The sequence below is a fragment of the Perna viridis genome, chromosome 12 (assembly GCF_037379345.1).
Source record: "Perna viridis isolate PV_CMFRI_1.1 ecotype Kerala chromosome 12, ASM3737934v1, whole genome shotgun sequence".
In the NCBI taxonomy this organism is placed as follows: Eukaryota; Metazoa; Mollusca; class Bivalvia; order Mytilida; family Mytilidae; genus Perna; species Perna viridis.
Genome location: NC_142456.1, coordinates 12,994,224 through 13,018,155, shown reverse-complemented (window position 1 = coordinate 13,018,155; position 23,932 = coordinate 12,994,224). Strand labels below are relative to the sequence as shown.

General features: G+C 33.8%; 1 protein-coding gene across 12 annotated transcripts in view; it reads right to left on the bottom strand.

The window, feature by feature from the left end:
- LOC148601255 (choline/ethanolamine transporter flvcr2b-like) overlaps positions 1-23,932 on the bottom strand; it is a 28,592-nt gene that overhangs the window by 882 nt on the left and 3,778 nt on the right. For 2 of the 12 annotated variants that reach the window (XM_088554759.1, XM_088554760.1), the window contains 11 exons: positions 20,577-20,662; positions 13,883-14,413; positions 12,485-12,626; positions 10,521-10,553; positions 9,848-9,982; positions 9,332-9,399; positions 8,188-8,291; positions 6,544-6,654; positions 5,453-5,558; positions 986-1,097; positions 136-179 (listed from right to left, as the gene is read on the bottom strand). In XM_088554759.1, the coding sequence (XP_088410885.1) occupies positions 136-179; positions 986-1,097; positions 5,453-5,558; positions 6,544-6,654; positions 8,188-8,291; positions 9,332-9,399; positions 9,848-9,982; positions 10,521-10,553; positions 12,485-12,626; positions 13,883-14,413; positions 20,577-20,579 (1,389 nt within the window). In that variant the 5' untranslated portion in view covers positions 20,580-20,662. Of the gene's footprint in view, positions 1-135; positions 180-985; positions 1,098-5,452; positions 5,559-6,543; positions 6,655-8,187; positions 8,292-9,331; positions 9,400-9,847; positions 9,983-10,520; positions 10,554-12,484; positions 12,627-12,741; positions 12,884-13,882; positions 14,414-20,264; positions 20,494-20,576; positions 20,663-21,455; positions 22,032-23,932 lie in introns of those variants that run through there. The other 10 variants (XM_088554765.1, XM_088554766.1, XM_088554758.1 and 7 more) reach the window with 9 other exon arrangements.

Sequence of the window (23,932 nt, the reverse complement as noted above, 5' to 3'; positions counted from 1 at the left end):
TGATGGTGAATAAAACAGTGATTTAGTAAAATTTTAAAACCAGAAAGGGACATTCGTGTATTTTTAGCACAAAAAATGAATTACTCCTTTGATAAATAATAACGATATGAATTTAAATCCTAAGAATTAACTTACCTCTTTGCCTGCTGCTTGGCGTTTGTAATTAGGTCGAATAAATGCTGAAAATGAATTTTATTTTACAGATATGAACAATATGAAAATGAATTGAATAATTTATTAGTTAATATATGTTAGAGGGCACATCACAGCAAAGTTTGCCTTTTTTACTTTGTTGTGTTGAGCCACTATCTAGAAATATGTTAACAAGCATGCTTGTCTGTCACTTTGTAGAAATACCTTTTCTAGTGTTAGAACAAACATATTCAAAACGCACTTTTTGAATCATTGAAAACCTTTGCATCTCAACAATTTAAATGGCAAGGCACTGTTAGGTTTGGTTGATGTACATTGGATATTTTTTTTTGTTTTTTATTCGTCTTTTTTTAATGAGCTAAATCGTTCCCTCTTTATTTTTTCCAAATTTCAAAACAATAATAAGAGCAAAGAAAAAATAAAGAGGTTCAAGGGCTTCAAAATGTATCCCTGCTTGTTTTGTATTTCAACAGAAAACAGTTACTATAATCTACAATTTTCTTCGCAGTTAAAGAAAGCAAGGGAAAATTATGGTTAATAACAAATACTGTGAAACAGTAATCAAGAGAACCATGCTCCCAGTTTTTAGTGGAGTCCGAATTGCTCATTTGCTTTTTGTTACTTTGTATGTATGATTTTAGTTACTTCATGTTCTTTGTTGTGTATGTCTGGTCTTTGTTCCTGAAATACATTCTTTTGATTACCGCTATAACCTTGGTTCCCTCGATTACTCTTTAAACCCCGGTTATGTTCACATGACAGAATCTGCTAAAACCAGCAACCACGAAAAATACTTGACATAACGTATCCTATACAAGTTATAGATGCTTACCGGATATAACTGTCCCTAAAAGTAAAGCTGAACAAACGGTGATATTTGCAGCAAATATACTGACGTTTGTCATCAGCGCTCTCATTCCTATTGTGAATATAATACCAACAACCTACCACAGGAAAAAGTAAATCACTCTTTGAAACGGTGTTTTGTTACTCAATGTTAATTAGAGTTTAATTTTTTTCCTTACACTAAAAATTATTAAAAACGTTATGGGACGTATTCCATCATACATGTAGTATTTTTTAATTATTTTTTTTTATATATCATGTTTTATCATCTAAAACCGCCTAAAGGATGTCGCCAAAGAACAGAACAACCTTTTAGGCAGAGGAAAAGCATTATTTTGATATTTAACGCTTTGCTTGGTAAAGATTACGGTACATTTTTTTGATAATCAAAGTCATGTACCAAGCCGTACCTAGTTAGGCATTGTTTGTTTTCAAATCGTGCATGCCTTCGGATGTGGAAATAAATTGTAATGTAAGATAAATTGATTAACTGTAATGTTTAAAGTAATGAAGTATTGAATGTAATTTCGGGTATCTTTTTAGCTTTGTTATTCACTTTATACAGTAACCTTATTACATTTAATTAAAATTAGTTCTGTATTTTCACTCTCGAACTTCTCTCGCATAAAACGTCAAAGCACAATGTCTGACTCCATGGGTTTACTTCGCTTAAGACGTGTCTTTTATTTAACTTGTATTGTTTAACTGCATTGAGTGCATACATCGGACAACATTACGTTGCAAAAACGCTGCATAAATAATGGTAATCTTGTTAAGTTAATAACGTCGAGTAATTGTTCTCATTAAGGCAAATCCTTGATACTGCATGCAGCAAAAGTGAATGGAATGAAAATAGAAAATAAGTCACACTGTAGAATAAAAAACTAATAAATAAACTTCATTATTCTGTGAAAACTAGAAAATCCCTACATTGTCCTGTTATCGTTAATTTAATTCACGAATGATACAATGTAACTCCTTTATGGGTTATATTCGGTTCAATAGTGTCATAGTTTCTCATGAATTTCCTTTTATTTGGTTTTATATACAAAAAGACACATATGTTGAGCCCCGTGCAGGTCCGGGTGTTAAAAGAATAGGCCTGCAGCAGCGCTAAGCTTGTCGTAAAAGGCGACTAAATAGTGCTCAGAACCCTAGCCGGGGGCTAGGGCGCTCTGCTCACAGAGCAACTGGGATGTGTGCCCCAGGTGGTGGAATGGGGTACCCCAGGCGTGTTACATGCTGGGGTTGTCAGGCTATAATACGGAAAACCTGACGCCAAACCATAGTGGTGCACCGTGTTGGGAAAGATGCCACGTTCCTCGCACGTTAAAGAACCCTACTGTGGTATTCGATAGGAGTAGGAACCTTTGCGCTCCGCCACAGGAGGCTAAATTGCCCGACCTTGCCCATCTCCCCTTTTTCCAGTGGCAATCAAAATTTGTCGACCCAAATGTCCTTGTGACTCATCCTTTTTTTTTCATTTCATGTTCATTTTATCATCAATTTCATGTTCATTGTCTGAATATAGCTGCTCGGACGTTAAACCCCAACAAACAAACAAACATTTTCCGATTTCAGAATTCTTGGAAGTGACTTGTGACTAGAAATTCGTGTAAATGCAAGATTGAAGGACTCTACGCTAAGACTCGAGACGATTTCTAAGTGGATAGCTCAGGAAGAAGCACAGGTGAATAGGCATATGTTCATTTTAGCCTTTGTATTGTTGAAGTTTTTAACATAAAGCGGTCCCGCAAAGTTCACTCCTGTGACTGAGAATGGTATGGATTCTAGTAAATGTTAGGAATAGAATGTGATTTGGTTGTTGGTAAGCACGCCCACATACTTTCCAAGAAGTAAACTTTTACATAACGCATCTTTCACTAGCTGACGTATCCTAGGGATCCAATATTTCTTGTGTAATTGAATGACTGTACCATGGTCGGTATGCGCGTTCACTGATTAAAGTCGTTAGTTTGTGTGATGATTGCAATAATATTGGAATCTTAAATTGCCTTGCTCACGAAAGCATTTGGTTCTATATCTAAGATATCTCGTTTGTTTTAGTTTTCACATTAAATTGTAGGACGATGGAGTGTTTGATGTTTGATTTCCTTTTTGTAAAATTGAAACATTTCTAGAAATTCTTCCTCCTGAGAAGTCCGTATACATAGAAACATGACATCGTTTATCTATACGAACAAGCACTTTGGATATCTTTCATTAAGTATATAGATCTACATATGTTTGCGAATCTCATAACATGCGCTTGTACTCACAATAGTCTCAGTAATGAACTGTAATTTTCAATTTGATAATCTTTTGAATTCTTATTTCTTTCGTTTTCGAAGTTTTATAAAGTGTATGGTTTCATGGTCATATTCATATCGCTTGAAGTTTTATCAAATGTTTCGCGTTAGTTTTCGCCCCAATTTAATTTAGTCAATTTAACAGATTTGTAATTCATGTTGGTCCTGAAACAACAGCGAATTGAATACGAGTACCTCGTGTCAACAGATCCGTTAGGTTCATGTCCGTCGGGCAATATCTTTATCGCTGATTCGGAATGGTTCCTAATATTTCACGTGATCTACGCGCTATAAATTTGTTTTGCGCATTAGTTGATGAAAACAGTCTCATTACGATTTGGGTGTCGGTCCGAAAGTTTGTGTAGATTCAGGTTTTTTGCTAGTCGTCCTCCTAATACTGCAACCATTAACTAAAGTTTCGGCAATGTAATCCGTTTCAATGGGGCAACTCGATGTCTTGCCATTTCAAATACTGACTGGTTCCCTGCTACTAAATACGAGCATGCTCCGTAAGTACTTACATCTTTGAAAATAAAAAGACTATAAGTTTCAAGACATTTACTTTCTGTTAATCCATTGTGAAATAAATATCTCAGTAATTCAATGTCTTGGGTTGTTTTTAAATCTTTGACGATTTTACACTATTGCAAGTTGAAATGATCTGGGAAATATTGGTCCAACTCGAATTTCTGTAATATATTAAATCAAAATATGTGTCCTGACTGATACAGGGCTACAACATTCTAGTATAGTCCAAAATATTTGTCCTGACTGATACAGGGCTACAACATTCTAGTATAGTCCAAACTATTTCTAAGTTTTCGGCTGTTGCTAAGAATTGCAATTCATAATGTTTTTATCCCCAAGAAATCAAGTTAAATCCTGCTGTCGCGTTTCTTTTTTTTGTAGAATGCAAGAAGTGACTGCTAGTCAGAAAAGCTTAAAAAAAAAAACGTCGTCCACACAAAGATCATAGCTCAAAGTGTCATGGCAGTACTCTATTGATCTAATCTAAGATGTTTCATGAGAGTGGCATTCAGCACGAATGGTGAGTAGATAGAATAAAACGAAAAGTAATTAATGGACTGTTGGGTTCACTCGCTTCTCTCAACCAGAAAAATCAGGTTACGTCTCTATCTTTTTCATGTAGATTGACATTAAAAAACTCATTTTATATATTTGTAGACACTGCGTAAAGATGTAATCTAGGTCTAGCTATCATTCCGTTCAAATCGTTCAACACAGGTGACACTGACTTGAACAGTCATTTAGGCTTGGTTTCTTCAACATTTCCCGACAAATACAAGTATATGCAATGCGTATTGGTGTTGTTAAATAGTCGTTCTTCACTGCATGCTGTGAGATGTAGAGATCTTTGTGAGATGGTGCTTCAGTTATGTCGACTTAATAAATCAAATTAATATAATGCTGATCTGATGATTCTGGTATACGAATGCTTATCTTGTTCTTTGCTGGGGACTGCTAGTAGAGATATGATTATTCCACTATTTGATCGTTAAAATTCCAAATTTTGAAATATGTCTGCTTTCTTCTCCAAGTATGTCACTGTGACATTCAATTCCCGATTTGCAATGTCATTTTCCGTAATTTTCTCCTCCGCACTTCTTATCAGTTTGGCGATGGCCCTTCTGTGTCCGCCTCGTATGGCTTGTAGATTCTCCATTTGTCACGGCACTAATGTCTAAATTAATGGGTTAATGATATGACTAGCACATCACTAAGTTGTGTGTTCAATTCATCTTGTATTTTTAAACTACCAATTGTGTACACAAGAAAACATGACGTTACAATCACGCCGCATAAAAAATGATAAAAACAGGATTATGTTCTCGTTGTGGTAAATCCTTGAAACACCATTCTACTTTATTCTTTGTAATTGTTAACTTAGAATATCAATTTGCCGATAACAAAATCTATGTGTTTTCAGAAAATAACAACATATCTTTGAGAAAATATATGTAATATAGTTGATAAACAACTGCTTACCTTGAATAATCAAAATAATGAAGACGCTTGGTTACGGTACAAATTCTGTGCACTCGTTAAGCGCACTTGTGATCAAATTTGGGAAGTCGCTCTTTCCAATAATAACGATATAAGGATTTGATTTTTAAAGTAGCTACCTCTGTTGCTCCGTTGATAATTCCTGAGGATAAACCTTCATTTTCAGGGAATGTAACCTCAGCTGCGAATTGGAATCCACAAGGACGGTAACCAGTCATAAAGAATCTACATAGAAAAATAGGTACATTACAAACATTTATGTGAAATTAAAAAAAATAAATCATTGATCAATGCCCTAAACTGTCTGAATAAATACTTTAATCGCTTTTTTTCTAACATTATCGATTTTTTAAGGAGTCCGACTTTCTCATTTACTTTTGTTACTTTGTATGTATTATTTTGGCTTTTCTTATGTTCTTATTGTGTGTGTCTGTTTTCCATGTCTGGTCTTTGTCCCTGGATTACATTATTTTTATTTCCGCTAAAGTCTTGGTTCCACTGATTACTTTTTAAGCTCTGAAGTAAAAAACTCTTATCCGTTTCAAATTTCTTTTTCAATAGTTGCTAATTAAGGTTCAGCTTAGTCAAGCTCTACGCAGCGACAGAAGTTCGTGTCCACTCTACTAACCGCTGCAGGCAGACCTTTCGAAGTTCTTGGACATACATGTAATTCAATTCAAATTAAAATTTTTTTGAGACAGAATGAAATTTTAATTTTTTTATATTAGATATTTGAAAATTGTTTATACAAACACACCAGTGAAATATAGGAGTTATGTCCCTTAACTTAAGTTTTCACCCCTTAAGGTAAATAAGTAGCAAATATATTGTATTGTTTACATATTTTATTGTACAACATGAAGTAATTATCACTTAAAATCAAAAGTCATTAATGTCGTGTTATATCATTCACTTTTTCTCCGACTTCCGAAGATTCTTGTGTTTTCTGAGAAGACCGACTGCAATGTCTAGAGTGACTGCGTTAGTCAGACTCTATTCGGGGCTTGTAGCTTAGTTTGTGTTTAAACGGTTACAGTATAGTATTTGTAGGTGTGTGTTTCATTTCTCAACTACTAATGGTTTGTTTTGTTGAAGTCTTCCCTGGTTTTCTTGTAGTTATATTTGTATTGTTAAAGTTTGGAAATTTGAAAGATTTTCACTGTAACTACGTGATTAATACATTATCTTAGTTAATTAGTTAAAATATTACCCAAAAAATCCAACACAAAGGTACACAACCCAAAGTAGATGTAGCTTTAAGATAAATGTGTAGACGACCATCCCTACACAGCTTAACAGGTATATTCCAAAAGACGTCGCCCTGTAAGGAAAATGTACAAAATAAATCAACTGGTATCAAGCTTCGGCGGGCAAAAGTGGAACTACTTCTTCTTCTATGAATTGTGAAACATGATTTACAGGTCAGGGAGATTTTTAATATGTGTTTTAAGTATCAGTCTTTCTAAATCAGACAGAAGGTGATTCATGCATGTCAAAAACCTACCATATTCAATGTTATTTCTGGTTCAGAAACAATTACTTATCACATAACCAGTCGTAGTTTTTCATTTGGTTGTTGCACTTTTGAAAAAAAAATCATATAGATTGTCCAAGAAATTGTCACTTTGCAAGAGTTATCGTTCTTGATTTGGTTTGATTTGGTTAATTTTAGTGGAAGATGAATGTATGTTTTTCTAAAAAGTGCAGATCTGAATGCAGAAATACATGTAATTGTCGTTATTCGAAAGTATAGCATATGTAGACTGAAAAACTACGTTTTTTCGATGGGTTTTTCTACACCATGAATCACTTTACCATAAGTAGTGTCTGAATTTTATATAGAGTGATTTATAAGTATAATTATCTGTATGCACCTTTTATTCTTTAAACTGGTAAGAATTTGATTCTTATAATTGAGTAAAAAGACAACTAGAGAAAAAAACCCGGTAATTACGAGCTCAAAGAGTATGTAGGATTTCTGTTCTGAATTAAATGAACCTTTTTAAAATAACTTGGATTTTTCCCTTTTGAATAATAATTTCAAAATCATGATAATTGAAATCTGATTGGCTGACAAGAAAGGTCTTCAGAACAGAATTATTAGATCCATCATGCAGTGACTGTATGGAACAAATTGAAAGGTAAAATTGAATTAGATTGTAATTTCTCAATCATGACAGCTAAGGTCTGATTCGCTACTAGGAAAGATTAATTAACAAAAAGCAAGTTGGGATTTTGCTAAATAATTCAGACAGTAACTGAATTAAAAAAAAAACTATTAGTCTGATTTAAAAAGAATAGGACATAGCAGACTTCGGGAATGACGTATGAGATCTTGGAGAATCGGATACAGCGCTAGAAAAAGAAGACCTTTAAGATGTGAATGCTTCTGGTTAATAGGACCGCCATCACTACTACATCACGAAAAGTCACGTGACTTGAAGGTTGGTCTGATGACCGCAAAGTTCTAAAATCACATAAAATTGGTGTTAAACAATATTTCATTGACACGCTAAGCAATAACAACAATAAATAGCTACAAATGGTGGCAGATTTTAAAAACATATATTAAGAAATAATAAATGGGTGTAGGGTAAGAACAATGGTAATACATAGGCGAAAGCTTATATTTGAGGTATTCTAGATATGATAATGATAAATTCCTGATTGAATGACAATCAATTATTCCGAGGAAAAATAGCAAAAATGAAAAAGTATATTTGATGAATAATTATAATTGTATGAAAACTAATCAAAACTTATAACCACCAAATTGAAAGATCAACAGAGGCGTTTCATGTGATTACCATTCTTTTCAAACTATTTATATATTGTAAGAAAAAAACCCTCTTACTTAAAAGTCTTCGTGCGATCTAACCAAAAACCAGACAAAAGAGATCCAAATACTCCTGCTAAAATCATAGTCAACCCTATAGCTCCAACATCCCTTTGGTGTTGCTGAAAAGAGATGTAAAAACAATTTAGGTGTCGACGATACTAAGGAGACTAAAATATTCATATCAATATCTCGTGTAATAGGAGAATGTTCTAAGTGTAAAATATCCACAGACTCATCAATATAGGAGATTATACACATACTGCCTGTAGTAGAGGGTGTTACGCTGTAGTATCACACGAGGTAAATATATTACCCGAGACGAAGTCGAGGGAGATATATTTAGAGAGTGTGATACGATGCGTAACACCCTCTACTACAGGCAGTATGTGTTGTATTATACTGAATACGAGAGTGTGATATATCGTGACTTCGAGGCTGATATATCGTGACGTCGAGGGTGATATATCGATCCATCAATCACTGTTATGTGGGGGAGGGGCATGTAAGGATGTGCAGGGAATAGACTAAGATAACTCATCCCCCCTTACCCAACCAGAATTCACGATTTTTGTATAAAGCATAGTATATAAAAATATCATACTTCATACAAAGATCTTCAATTCTGATTGGGTAATGGGTGATGGGTTATTTTAGTCTATTCCCTACACATCCTTACTTGCCCCGCCCCTCTGAACAGTGATTGGTGGATCGATATATCATCCCAAGGGCAGCGATATATCACACGATATATCACCCTCCTCTAGGATATATCACCCTCGACGTCACGATATATCACCCTCGAAGTCACGATATATCACACTCTCGTATTCAGTATAATACAACACATACTGCCTGTAGTAGAGGGTGTTACGCATCCTATCACACTCTGTAAATATACCTCCCTCATTTTCGTCTCGGGTAATATATTTACCTCGTGTGATACTACAGCGTAACACCCTCGACTATAGGCAGTATGTGTATAATATTGGAAGTTTTGCCAGTTGGAATTGAAAAAGTGAACTGTCCTAAAAGCAATATCTTGAAAAACTACAAAAAACATACTCAACTACATAGGCTTGATGAATTTTTATTTGATATAGTGGCCGTTTGAAATAGTAGATTAAATAAAATGTACTCAATCGACTGTCTTGAAACTTACTTTGAAGTAAAATAGAACAATCGGATTTAACAACGTCGATATGGCGTATGAGCATCCAATTATTATGGCTGAAAATAAGAAAAAAAGTTAACGAATGATTTTAGTTTTTAGAATTCCTCCTGATATGTATTGTCAAGAAAACATTGCATAAATTGGGAATCGTGTCTGATAGACTAATTGTATCTTTAGCTAAAATTTATAATATTTATTGCGGACTTGCTGTGTGTCATATCATTTATTGGAATTTTAAAGCAAATTCATTTTTTTTGTAATTAAAACACAATGAAACAAACATCCTTTGAATAGTTGTAACTAAAATTAAATTTAAAACAACAGTGTCTAATAAAGCATGCTTTCATACTTAAAATTTAAATATCAGGTAGAATGTTGCGCTTAAATTTAAAAACTATCATTTACTCCTTAAAACACATTAACAGCATACAAAAAATTGCTGTACATTGCATATATGATTGGTGTTTTTTAACTCATCGTACCATACTGTGATTAACAACTTACCGAATGCAATACACATCAGACAAAAGTCTCTATTTTTCAGGAGGTTCAAAAGTGATTTCCTGTAATTTACTGTGGTGGTTCTGGTGGCTTTGTGTTCAGCGAGACTAGGTGGAAGAGGCGGTTTCTCCCTGAAGACTGTAAAAATTAGTAGCATGTTATGTAACAAAAAAAAGCAATGTTGATTTAAACCGTTTAGTCTTCGATGCAGTTTCTTTTCTTAAATGAAATGTTTTGCAGGCACAGCTTAATACGACCGCAGAGGTCGAATCCATATCATTTAAGGAAATTATGGATACGAAATTCAAGCTTATTACAGCTCATAAGGCTAATGTAGTTTATTATCAAATGTTTAACAAGGTTCTGACCTGAATTAAAGAGCACTTCAAATTTGCAGTTAGAAATAAAATATATGTTTGTTCATGATCATAGAATTGAAGAAAACGCTTATACCTAATCACTATTTTAAAACCTAGAACCAATTCCAGCATGACTTTTGTGTCGTGTATCCTTGAGGTAAAATTTCATAGAGATCCACAGACTTATACTTACGTTATTTAGTTAATTTATAAAATGCTTGTTGCTGTTTTGAACTTTGATGCTAAATACTTAGGGTTAAGCAAAGAACGGAATCATGTAACACGATTTCATAGAGATCCATACACTCATAGCTCACCTGGCCTTAAGACCATGCTAGCTACTGTCAACCCTTTAAAAAAATGAACACGGGTCAACATACAGTTTTTTGCCGATGTGGGAATTATGGTCCCTGAAACAGATATTTTTTGTCATTTTCTTTTACGCGTACAACTTTTAAAATATTTCTCCCTGAAACCATTCGACAAGATTTAATGAAAATTGACATAACTGTTCCTTAGGATATCGCCGTGTGGTATAGAACATGTGATACAAAAGCCCTACTCTTATACTGTAGTCAAGTAATTAAATTTGATGAAAATGCTTGTTTTGTCCCTAACTCCAAAATACATGCAGTGGGGTTATAAGCCTGTAACGATTAGGAACCTTGTTGTAAAATTTCTTCAAGACCTATCAGTTAATAACAAGTAATCACACCAAAACCAATTGTTTACGGATGCTAGGAGACACGGGCGGCAACTGCACATGCAATACCATTATATGACCGCAACATTTGTGCTGTATAAAAAGTTGAGAATGAAGCAGAGGTGGCATACAAAGCATGGCGCAGAGAATATTAATTTCATCATTTGAAAGGGGGGGTATATGACTGTTTTGCATGCCATGATTTCTATCATGTTACTTACATCCAGGAACAACATTCATTTATGTCTATAAACATTGGAAATCTGAATAAGATACAATATAAAACATACATGACTAAACAGCAACCATTATATAATAGCTATCACAAACAAAAATTGTTGTCAAAAACAACCTGCATGTACCATACAACACGTGTACCTGTTAACACTCCTACATAGGTGAAGATTCCTACAAAATCAACGAAAAAGTATAGAATCTCCCACGTGAAATTGGAAGATTTGTTGGCGATTTTTAGTAAGAATTTCTATATGTTGTTAATAAATAATTAATTTTTTACATCAAAAATTTGGTCTTACGTAAAATCTCCCACATAAGACAATATCCATAACCTGTTCTGAAGGTTAACATGTATGACCGTATTAATAGAAGGAAAATAGGTTGTTAGTATTTAGACCACGTACATTTTAAAATTATTTATCGTAAAACAAATATTTTTCATGCAATAATGTATGTTATCATTCATGTCAGACAAAACATAACCTGGTTAAATTTTTATATTAATGGCAAGTTTAGACTGAAAACAAAATCTAAAAAAGGTTTTCATGCGGTAAAAAACAAAACATATCCAAATAAAAATTACACCATTTTCTCAAATTATTTTCAAAAATAATTTGCAGAAGATAGCTTTAAAAATATTTTAAAGTCCTTTCACTGGTACGGACAGATTTGCTATAATTCTACATCCGGTTCGTCTTTATAGTACACCATTAAATTTGTAATAAGCCTTGAAACCGACCCTTGCACCTTTCCAGTGATAAAAAAATCGTTGAAGCGAGTATTATTTCCTACATCACTTAAGTAATTATACCGATTAAGCAAAAGACAAACTAAGCAGCAAGCAAATCACGTCAGTTCTGCATAGCTTACAATAGTAAGAAACAGGAATTTAGGACGAGTTACCCCCCTTATATACGTATAATTTATGGGTTTGGTTTAATTACGCAATTATAGTAAATGTCGGTGCATTTAGGGTAAAGTTTCAAAAATTAAAGTTAAAGTTTTTTGACCTTTCTTTGATTTTTTCATGTAAATCTCTATTTGAAATGATTTCTTTTTCATAATTTGAGGTTCTACCTTACATTAAAAAACAGTGACGTGTATATTTACTAAAATCATTAGACTTTGAGAACAAAAACAGATATGTTTTTTTTTCTATTATTGCAACATTCAAAGCATGCAGTCGTGCACTTACACACATTTAGACTATTCTCCTCTAGGAAAACAATTCAATGGGTTAGAAAAACAGGTGCAAAAATCAGAGGTATATATTATGCATAACAGTGAAGAGAGAGAGCGCATCTTGTTGTTATATGTGAAAGGCCGAGCTATCACTCTTACCAAACAGAACCAAAAGAAAACAAAACGTAGTAATTCCACTGCCAGTGTAAAACATATGAGACATATCTCTTTGTATGTCAGCTGTAGAGTTACTGTAAGGCACCATAATTGGTGGAACAAAGAGCCCAGACGCATGTCCTACCTTAAAATAAAAAAACAAAACAAAACAAATTGTTTCATTGTTCCGGAAATATTTGAAAGTCTTCCCCTTCCCTGATCCAAACATAACTATGACCATATTATCATTTGATACTTACTAACGCCAAGTAAGAAAACAACAAGGGTGGTAATACCAGCACCTATATAAAACATTGTAGAGAGATTCTGGCTTGTAACTGCAAAACTGTCGGTATATGGTACCAAAATTGGAGGGGTTAAAAACCCTACTGCAAGGCCTGTCTTGAAGAAAAATGCAAAGATGTCTAGTTCATTAGATAACGTTAAACACAGATTACTGAGCATTATAAAGAATTTAACCAACAAATGGGGAGTTATATGTAAGTTACAAAAGGACAAATGAAAAAAAAATCATCAAAGACTGAAGCCTTCAAAGTTGCAAATCGTCAAATACTTTCTGCAACTGATTTTGGCTTATTTTCAACATCCGAAATGGCACGAATGCGATATGCTCCAATACCGGGTGACCTCTGCTAGAATCTTGGTTCCCTTGATATGATTACTCTTTCGTAACCGAGAAGACCCGAATGTTTTCAATCAAAAGAACTGGTTACCTGGAACCAGATAAAACAACTGGCAAAATGGCTATGAATAGATATCGGGACCCTGATAATGTATATGACCTACATAATAAATTGTAACGAGCCTCTGTTTTCTGAACCGGAAACTGGGTAATATCACATAAAATCAATGCTAACCGATCATTTCATCTTTTAATGTCTGTTTTCCATTGTTCTCTTTGTCCCTGGATTGCATTCTCTTGATTACCGTTATAACATTGGTTCCCTTGATTATTCTTAATGTAACCCTTCCGTTCTCATACAAGCGAAAAAAAAAAAACACACACACACACACACATAGACATACGTACGATATTTTCTCAAATATGTACATTTTGGCGATCTTGGGTCATTTATGATATTGGCCAGGGAACTAGAGTACGAACCAGTTTCAACAACACGATAATATTTTTTCTTTTGAAGTCCGGGAGATATCAAACTCATACAAGATATTTAATGTACAGTTTATATTTAATCATGACCTATCAGATTTTATCACTCCAGTAATTCAAAGAGAACTTATTTATCATTTTACTAAGTTCATATAAGTATAATTATACAAAGGGTTGATATTTGAATATTTTCCCATGTTTTCCAAGGCCTTCTTTTCGTCAAATACATATAATTTACATACGTACATACAACTGAAAAAAAAACATACTTGTATGCCGAAAATCCCAATCGCCGTTGCAGTAGAAACCTCATTTGGGCCAAACCATACTGCTGCTATTCTAGCTGGTAAGCTGAGAGTAAACACTTGGGCAATGGAACAGACCGTCTGTCCGACCATTAAAACAGCAAACCTATCGGGTCTAACCGATGCAACCTTTATCCATGCTCCAATACAATTTAGAATAGCACCACAAAGACCAGCCACACGGAGTCCCTTCTTTTGCAGGAGCCACATCGACGGAATTATAAGCACAACATAAGTGAGCATATATATAAGCGACAACCAATCGACGGCCATGTCTCTTTTGAGTTCATCTTCCGGTAGACTTTCATTGTAGTAGTTCATGATGACGTCACCGATAACTACAAGGGACAGCCACTGGTAGGCATTTGTTGCCAAATACAATGCAAAGGTGAACACGATCACCCAACGTCGTTTGTAAAGGCGTGAATTGGGGCATTCCTGTTCGTCGCCTGGCACCTTCTCTGGTAGGTTTGTGCCATTCAATTTCCCTGAACTCTGGAAAAATCAGTGGTGTATGTTAGCCCAACATAGTTAATACACGCACTAGGAAAAAATGTAAGCAATGTTCGCTAACTTGATACCCCCGCTCCCCCATTTGATACATGCACCTTTTGACCTGCACATTGATTTGGATCGAAATATAAAATAGAAAGCGAACAATAGGAACATGTAAATAACTAAATATTCTGTGAAAGTTTCATTCAATTCAATTCTTTTCAGTGGATAGGAAGAAAACGGATATCCCATTTGCCCCATACTCAGAAATGACAAAGTCCATGTTTTGCTATTTGAAATTCCAAAATTGGATCGGATCAAAATCTAAAATAGAGGGTGTACAATGGTACACTCCTTGAAACGTTCACGTTTCCCATTTTAGCGTTCGTGCATCGTTTATCGTGCGTTTACACATCGTTTAGCGTTCGTTTTAACGCACGATAGAAGCGTTCATTTAAACGCACGCTAGAAGCCTTTATTCAATCGCACGATAGAAGCGTTCGTTCATTTTTGTTCTTTGATTATTTCCTTGATTCAACTGTTATTTTTATATTTTTTGTTATCATTAATTTATATAATTTCATTAATTTTATTTTCTATTTATTATTTCTCCATTATTTGTCAATATTATTATTTTTCGTCATTCGTCTATCGTGCGTGCGGGAAACCAAAACGTTTCAAGGAGTGTAACAGGTAATAAAGGTTCTATTAACGTTTCATCCAATTCCATTCAGTGGTGTAGGGGGATAAGAGATGGACCAACCTGTGTAACGGAAGGAAGGCCGGGCACTCCTGTCACTATACAACACAAGTTTGCATGTGGGGTACAAATGTATGATAAGAAAACTTATGTTGTCAGGACCTCTAAGAGTTTACTCAAAGGTGTGTTTACATTTGTTGAAGACCTTTTGGTGATCTTTGAAAGCATTTACTACTTTGTAATTAGGTTATACGCTGGTGCATTTGTTACCGAGTACGTTGGACATTCTATGTTCGATATTCGACATTCAAACTTTTCAATATCAAACTGAATATCAAACGGTAAAATTTACCCTTTGATATTCGTTTGATATTCATTTCTGGCTACTTTTAAGAATGTAAACTCTAAATGAATATCAAATGGTTATCTTTTTCTGTTCGATATTCGTTTGACATCCGTTTCTGGTTTATATATTGAATATAGAATAGATTTGAATATCAAACTGAATATCAAACAGGAGTTTGGTCTGTTCGATATTCGTTTGACATTCGATTCCGGTTTATATATTGAATATAGAACGGATTTAAATATCTAAATGAATATCAAACAGGATTTTTTTTCTGTTCGATATTCGTTTTGCATTCGTTTCCGGTTTATATATTGAATATAGAATAGATTTGAATATAAAAATGAATATCAAACAGGATTTTTTTCTATTCGATATTCGTTTGACATTCGTTTCCGGTTTGTATATTGAATATAGAATGGATTTGAATATAAAAATGAATATCTAACGGGATTTCGATCTGTTGGATATTCGTTTGACATTCGTTTCCGGATTATTTATTGAATATAGAATGGATTTGAATATCAAACTGAATATTAAACAGGTTTTTTAGCTGTTCGATATTCGTTTGACATTCGTTAATACGACAATATCTTCCTTTACGTCGCATTTGAAATGATGAAAGTTCAGAAAATTCGTTTCCGAAGGACTTATTTGCGCAAAACAATTAAATTTCGTGACACAAACTTCATTTTCTTACTCTGTGCACCTTAACCTACACAGGAAATTGTGGTTTCTATGATGAAAATTCTATTTTTTCAGATGTAGGGTTCCTGCAAACTTGCTTTAAGGAGAAGGGGATTTTTTAAATGGTGTATTTCTTGTGATGTTTGAAAAGCTTTACTTGTATAGAATTAAAAAATATCAGATTTATTAAAATTGAACATGGGATATTGATTCTATAGCAAATCTAATACTTGGTCTGCTCCCCCAGATTGGGGATAATTCTGCCTTGCTAATACTTGGTCTGCTCCCCCAGATTGGGGATAATTCTGTCTTGCTAATACTTGGTCTGCTCCCCCAGATTGGGGATAATTCTGTCTTGCTAATACTTGGTCTGCTCCCCCAGATTGGGGATAATTCTGTCTTGCTAATACTTGGTCTGCTCCCCCAGATTGGGGATAATTCTGTCTTGTGTTCTACTACATGCATTCATATAATGAAAAAGGCTATAAACATGGCAAAAATGAGAAAACACACTAAGATACAGATTGTTTTCACACTCTGGGCACTGAAAACAGTATTTATTTTATGTTTATTTATCTCATCATTGGTTTTCATACATAAAAAATAACATATGAGGTTGAAAGTATAGAAAATCATAGAGTTGTACCAAAACTTAGGACTAAGTATTAAAAGGCTTGTTTTGACTTTCTTTTCTGCATTGCAATACGTAACTGCACAGAAAAAAGTTTGTTTGGTCACATTCGAAATGATGAAATTTCAGAAAAATTGGTTTCTAAGAATTAATTTGCACTAAAAATTTAATTTCTTTACACAAACTACTTTTTTCTTACTCTGTGCACCTTAACTACACAAAAAATTGCAATTGTGGTTTCTATGATGAAAATCCTGTTTTGAAGGGTTCCTGAAAACTTGCCATAAGGTACTGCAATACAGTTAGGTGATTTTTTCTGAAATTTAGTTTAATTTTGTTGAAATAAAACTGTTTTGAGGCAGTCCGCAAAGAAATTTCTAGTGTTTTTCATAAAAAATTGCATAATTTTAAAATCCTTGGTGTGTGGAGATTCTAGTCATTTATAAGTAATTTAGTGATTATTGTTATATTGAAAAAAATACTACCGAGTTTTAGTATAAATCAAGGGTGCCTTTCCAAAACTAACAGCCAAATACTAAGTTTTATAAAATATCAGGCACTTAGACACTACCACAGCATGAAAGCATGTACAGAATAGGTAGAAAAAAGGTAAAAAATAATAAGACCCTTTTCGATTCATTCTAGTTGCAAAATTTCATGCAAAATAAAGTATTTTGAAAATCAGCCATCTGATGGATGGTATGAGATAACAATTAATTCCCCTTGACTTTTTGTTGTATACGAATATAGTTCCTTTAATTTTAGTGTGTTTCTTCCTGATTTTTTTTCTTTTCTGTCATAAACTTTATTATTAAGTATTTGCTGCAGAAATTTTCATTCTGTAATTTTATGTGAAAGTTGTGATTTGGTTATATGGAAGAAGGTCAAAATTAAGGACATTTGGCAGTGGTCATATTTTATGTCCACAAAGTCTCCAAAGCATAGGTGCTAAAAATTAAAAAAATGATGGTGAATTTTTCTGGCACTCTTATAGAAATCTGCTTTATACATGCTTCCATATTGGTGAAGTTTTATTCAGTTTTTATATTCAATATATAAAACCGGAAACGAATGTCAAACGAATATCGAACAGAAAAAAAAAAACTGTTTGATATTCAGGTACGAGAACACAATTAATACCCCTTGGTTTTCGTTGTATAGTTATATATAGTTCCAAGTTTGGTAGTAGGTACATTCTACATTTTTTCATATTTTTACTGGAAACTTTTTTACTGAAGTTTTGCCTCTAATTGGTAGAAAATAGATTAAAATTACATAGGAATTTTTTTCATTGATCAATTCTGACTAAAAGTTGTGATTAGGTTCAGTGCAAGAGATTTAAAATTTAGGACTTATAACTCGGTTCATTTGTCATGTTTACCCCCATCTCCGGGTTATATGTAGTAATTTCAGAAAATGACGGTAAAATTTTCTACAGTTTATATATAAAATCCTGTTTGTACATATCTTTAGGCAAGAGAAGTTTTTATTCAGTTTGCGCCGGTGGAATATTTTTAATCTGCTCAAATGTGTATATTGAAATGCACTTAAAAACTAATTGTGGTCTCGTGCCTAACAAGGGGGTTGCCTGGGTTTCAGAAATTTTATTTGCTAGTGTTTGCTGGGGGTAATTTGATGTTTATGTTCAAGAATTCAGTAAATCTACATGAAATATAAAGATTTTGGCCCTTTATTCTCTATTTTCTGAAATTTAAATAAAAAATATGGTTTCTATGGCATTTGCCATTGAAATTGCACTTTTGCTAGGGTGCTAGGTATGAAATATAGACCAGTGGGGAAAATATTGTACAGCTTTGAGTTTTTCTCCTCTAACTATACACTAGGAGCATCAAATCAACAAAAAAAACCATACTTTATGAACAAGGTTTAGGCAGAAATTTGACAATATATAAACCGGAAACGAATGTAAAATGAATATCGAACAGAAAAGAAATCCTGCTTGGTATTCATTTTGATATTCAAATGCATTTTATATTCAATATATAAACCGGAAACGAATGTCAAACGAATATCGAATAGAAAAAAATCCTGTTTGATATTCATTTTTATATTCAAATCTATTTTATATTCAATATATAAACCGGAAACGAATGCAAAACGAATATCGAACAGAAAAAAAAATCCTGTTTGATATTCATTTAGATATTTAAATCTATTCTATATTCAATATATAAACCGGAATCGAATGTCAAACGAATATCGAACAGACCAAACTCCTGTTTGATATTCAGTTTGATATTCAAATCCATTCTATATTCAATATATAAACCGGAAACGAATGCAAAACGAATATCGAACAGAAAAAGATAACCATTTGATATTCATTTAGAGTTTACATTCTTAAAAGTAGCCAGAAATGAATATCAAACGAATATCAAACGGTAAAATTTTACCGTTTGATATTCAGTTTAATATTGAAAAGTTTGAATGTCGAATATCGAACATAGAATGTCCAACGTACTCGGTAACAAATGCACCAGCTCATAACCTAATTAAAAAGTAGTAAATGCTTTCAAAGATCACCAAAAGGTCTTCAACAAATGTAAACACACCTTTGAGTAAACTCTTAGAGGTCCCGACAACATAAGTAGTTTTTTTATCATACATTTGTACCCCACATGCAAACTTGTGTTATTTAGTGACAGGAGTGCCCGGCAGAAAAAGATAACTGTTTGATATTCAAAACCATTTCAACTGAAGTCAGCCTCATATCTTGACCTACACTTAGAAATCGATGGTAAAGGAAAACTATTGACCAAACTTTACGACAAACGTGATGACTTTTCATTCAGAAATGTCAACTTTCCTTTCATCTGTGGCAACATCCCTTCGGCTCCTGTTCATATCACAACTCATACGTTATGCCAGAGCTTGCCGAAACTACACAGACTTTTTGTATCGCGCTAGAATTCTTACAAATAGGCTTCTGGAACAGGGTTATGTTGCTACACGATTGAAGTCATCACTACAGAAGTTTTATGGTGTATCCATCAGCACCATGAAAACTGATTTATTCAGCGGGTCATAGTTTTCTTTTCCTCGTTTGTCTACCCCGAACTTGACTATTTATGAGCAACTCGGCAGGTGTTTCTAGAAAAGCAGAGGACGCTTACCCTTCCGGTGCACCTGGTTCATGCTCCTAGTTTTTAGTGGAGTCCGAGTTGCTCATTTACTTTTGTTACTTTGTATGTATGATTTTAGTTACTTTATGTTCTTTGTTGTGTATGTATGTTTCCATGTCTGGTCTTTGTCCCTGGAATACATTCTTTTGATTACCGCTATAACCTTGGTTCCCTTGATTACTCTTTGATATTCATTCGATATTCATTTAGAGTTTACATTCTTAAAAGTAGCCAGGAATGAATATCAAACGAAAAGATCAAACGGTAAAATTTTACCGTTTGATATTCAGTTTGATATTGAAAAGTTTGAATGTCGAATATCGAACATCGAATATCCAACGTACTTGATCACGGTGCATTTGTTGCATTTCACCATATCTGTTCATTTTTCTAGTATTGGTAGTTGATTACTTTATCTAGTTAGAAAAATGATTCGTTATCAGTACCAGATTCCTCGACCAAATTCAAACACATAAATGTAAATATTTCATTTGTAAACAACATGTATTGAAACGTTTATCGTCGAGATTATATCATCAACACGATCTTTGCATATGAAACAAACCGTGAAAATAACTGTATGGATGAATTAATTTCAATTTTTCTACACGTGTGTAGAGTAATATTATGTGCTAAATCAAACTGTCAGTACTTACCATTACTGCACATACATTTTAATGAGATTCTAGTCTAACCATCCGTTGAGCTATTGCTCTACACAAAGACAAGTGTGTCTGAATAACTGTAACAATAAAAATAACATGAAAAATGGCATACGTAAAATATGGTGTGAAGGGTATGAATGTACTGATATAGCTGTGTTCAATGCCTGTTGCTAGTTACTAGAACATTCATCTTATACCAAGTTACCTTGTTATAAAAGGGTATAAACACCGGGACATTACGTTTTGGCGTGTTAAATGTCCAGCTCTTTGTCCAGTAACTGGGTCTAAAGACCTTGTATGGATTGAAATCATATTCATCCAGCTTTGAAGTTAGATTTAATGATGAAATACACACATAACCAGTTACGATTGAATGCGATTGGTAAATGATTAAGATAGTTAAATGCCCGAGATGCTTCGTGATTATATTGTAAAGATCTTAAATTTCAGTAGTATCAGAAGCAGGAAGAGAAAAAAAGCACTTCCGTTCAGTAGATTTTCTAAATAAATACAGGTATACGCAGTGACACCTGTATAGTTTATGAAACAGTGGTGTGCCACAGTTGTGAGCACTGGTTGCCTTCAAAACTTTCAATTTTTAAAACCGAGTTTATACAGAACAAGTACGGATCACGATATCCCGGGAGGGGGGGGGCAACTGGCCTATTTGTGCGCCACTAAAGTGGTTCGTGATTTTTTTTCTTAGCGTGATTCATTTTTTTTGCATGATTCTAACAAATTCCGGCACTTAATAGTCTAAGGGCCATTATTTGTAAAATACACTCAAAAACTTATTTTTGAATTCTGCAACTCGAAAAAAAGAGCTGATGGCAGTCACAAACGTAATCAATGATAATACAGAATCCTTACCTCGTTTTCAGTTACATCAACCAAGTACAAGAAAACCACTTGTCACAGTCTGAGCGTTTGATCAGATGGTTTCTTTTACGATGTATTCAATACATTAACAGAGTAAAAATGAACGATATATGTCTTTATAGGGACAAGTTTTACATTCAAAACACTAAACAAATTACATATGCTAAACACAGCAATTAAAAAAGCAGTTGTGTGACGTTGTGTATTCGTTTGCTTCGGATCGATCGAGATTCAGATATTTATAAATAGAACTAGCTTTACAAGGAACTGGATTGCGTATTTGTATTTATTTAAATGAAGTATTTATAAAGTCAGTTATCTCCTTTGTAACTGCATAACAACTGCAAAATACTTGTCTGACGGGCAGATAACAATAAAATGAGGCTATTGAAATACATAAGTATGGCAAATTGTCGTGCTAATTTTCTGAGCAGGCTCAATTGGTAATTCATCGAGGCAGGTGTAACACTTTCCCGTTAAAATTTGGTTGATAACTGTCAAAGTACGTCTGTTCATAATATCAGAACGAATCGGTCTGTCAAAATTTATTATTTAAAGGTAGAAAAGAAAATTCCAAAGAAGAAAATAACAAAATGCAGGGAAAAAAAGGTTAAGGAAACACTTAATTATGACCAAAGTTACTTCATTCAACCAATTCAACAGTACTCAGAAAATTCACTTGAAACTGTAATAGGTGCCACTGCGGGGCGGGACATGCATATCTTCTGGAGCATTTGGTGTCATTTTCGGTTTTTCGTGGGGGTTCATGTTTCAAGTGCTCTATATTTTTTTTATATCTTGCCACATTAACAGGCGAGTTTTTATGCGATACTTTCCAAAAAGTTGCGTGTCTGTCCGTCAATTAGTCTGTCCTCGAGGATTTTCATATGATAATCTTAGAAGATTTTAATGCATCTTTTTCTTTCTTCTTTTAACTTCAAATAGTTATCGAGTATCATAAACTTCGGATTGGGTTATTTACACAAAAGCTGTTATAATTTAAGCTTTTACTCCATTTTTTTTCTTTTTGCAACGTGGCGGGTATCATTTAATATACCATTCGATGCTCTACTTTATGTGTGTTGTTTTGTTTGTTTTGTCTATATGTAATTGTATTTAAGCTGTTTTCAATATCCTGTAATTTGATTACCTATGTTTCTTTTTTTCTCTGCACATTTTAAACATGTTTTTGTATTCATATGTATCTGAATCGTCCTTCTGTTATTAAAAAGTCTAATTATTTTTGCCAATATTTTTTCATGAAACCAAAAAAAAAAAAAAGAAAATTTTATGGGAAAATCACATGAAGGGCATGATAAGTTCATATGAAAGCTCGATCAGCGTGAATTCCAAGTGAGGTCACTGTATACATGTGTACGCGGTTTACTCTGACACATAATGACATATCCTTCAAGTGGAACAAGGTCAATGTAAAGCAATAAAGTGGGTACAGTACATACGTTTTGTAGTTAAAGTTACATTATGGATCAATGCGGGTATGTCAAATAAGGTCAATACTTGTGTTCAATTTTCCGACAAGCACGAGTAGTTATTAAACGGTACATTCGTTATGGTCCATTGATGGCTTACACGGCGATGTATTTTAATAAATTCAACGATGTATTCTAAATTTATCATAATACGTTAAATGCAATATTTATATAAACTCAAGAACCATTTAAACGTCCTAAATTTTAATCAACTAATAGTTGTAAAAATATAAATCACATGGTAATATTTTAATGTAAAAAAAGGAGATACACCAGGGTTGGAACGACCATGGACCATGGGTCATTGCCCTTTCTGGCTGGAAATAGCCCCTTCAAATTATAAATATCTCTGAAAAAATCCAGAAAATGGCCCCTTCTCAAAATTTTCTTCCCAACCACTGATACACACGTCACGGATTTAAAAATGGACCATCAACGAATGAAGTAGACTTGCTACAAGTCTTTCTTTATTATAAATATGACACAGAAAATCAATATAATTTACGCTTCCACTTGCTAAAAGAGAGATACACGCAATCAATAAACCTTTTCATTTATTCTTAAATTTTAAGGTAGAGACGTATTGCAAGTTTGAGTTGAAGACAAAGTAAATGCAAAAAAAAAGTCTTCACACACACACATATATATATATATGTCAAATAGAACTACAAGTCTAAATTTGCGAAGCAAACTTTCAGTCGTTCCCTCCGTGGGACTCGAACTCATATACAGCTGTGACATCTATGGCAACACCGCCTGCACAAAGTCCAACGCCCAAGACCACTCGGCCAGCTAGGTAATATAAAATATAGCTTTCGTTGGCCGGGTCATTTCTACTCGTAGGATTAATCTAGGGCTGTAACTTACTACGCGATGTGTGGTAGTACGGGACAGCTCATCTAGGTGTTGTTATGTAGGATAGAGGATCAAATTACATATCACAACGAATCAATATTATACAAACATCTCAGAATGTGA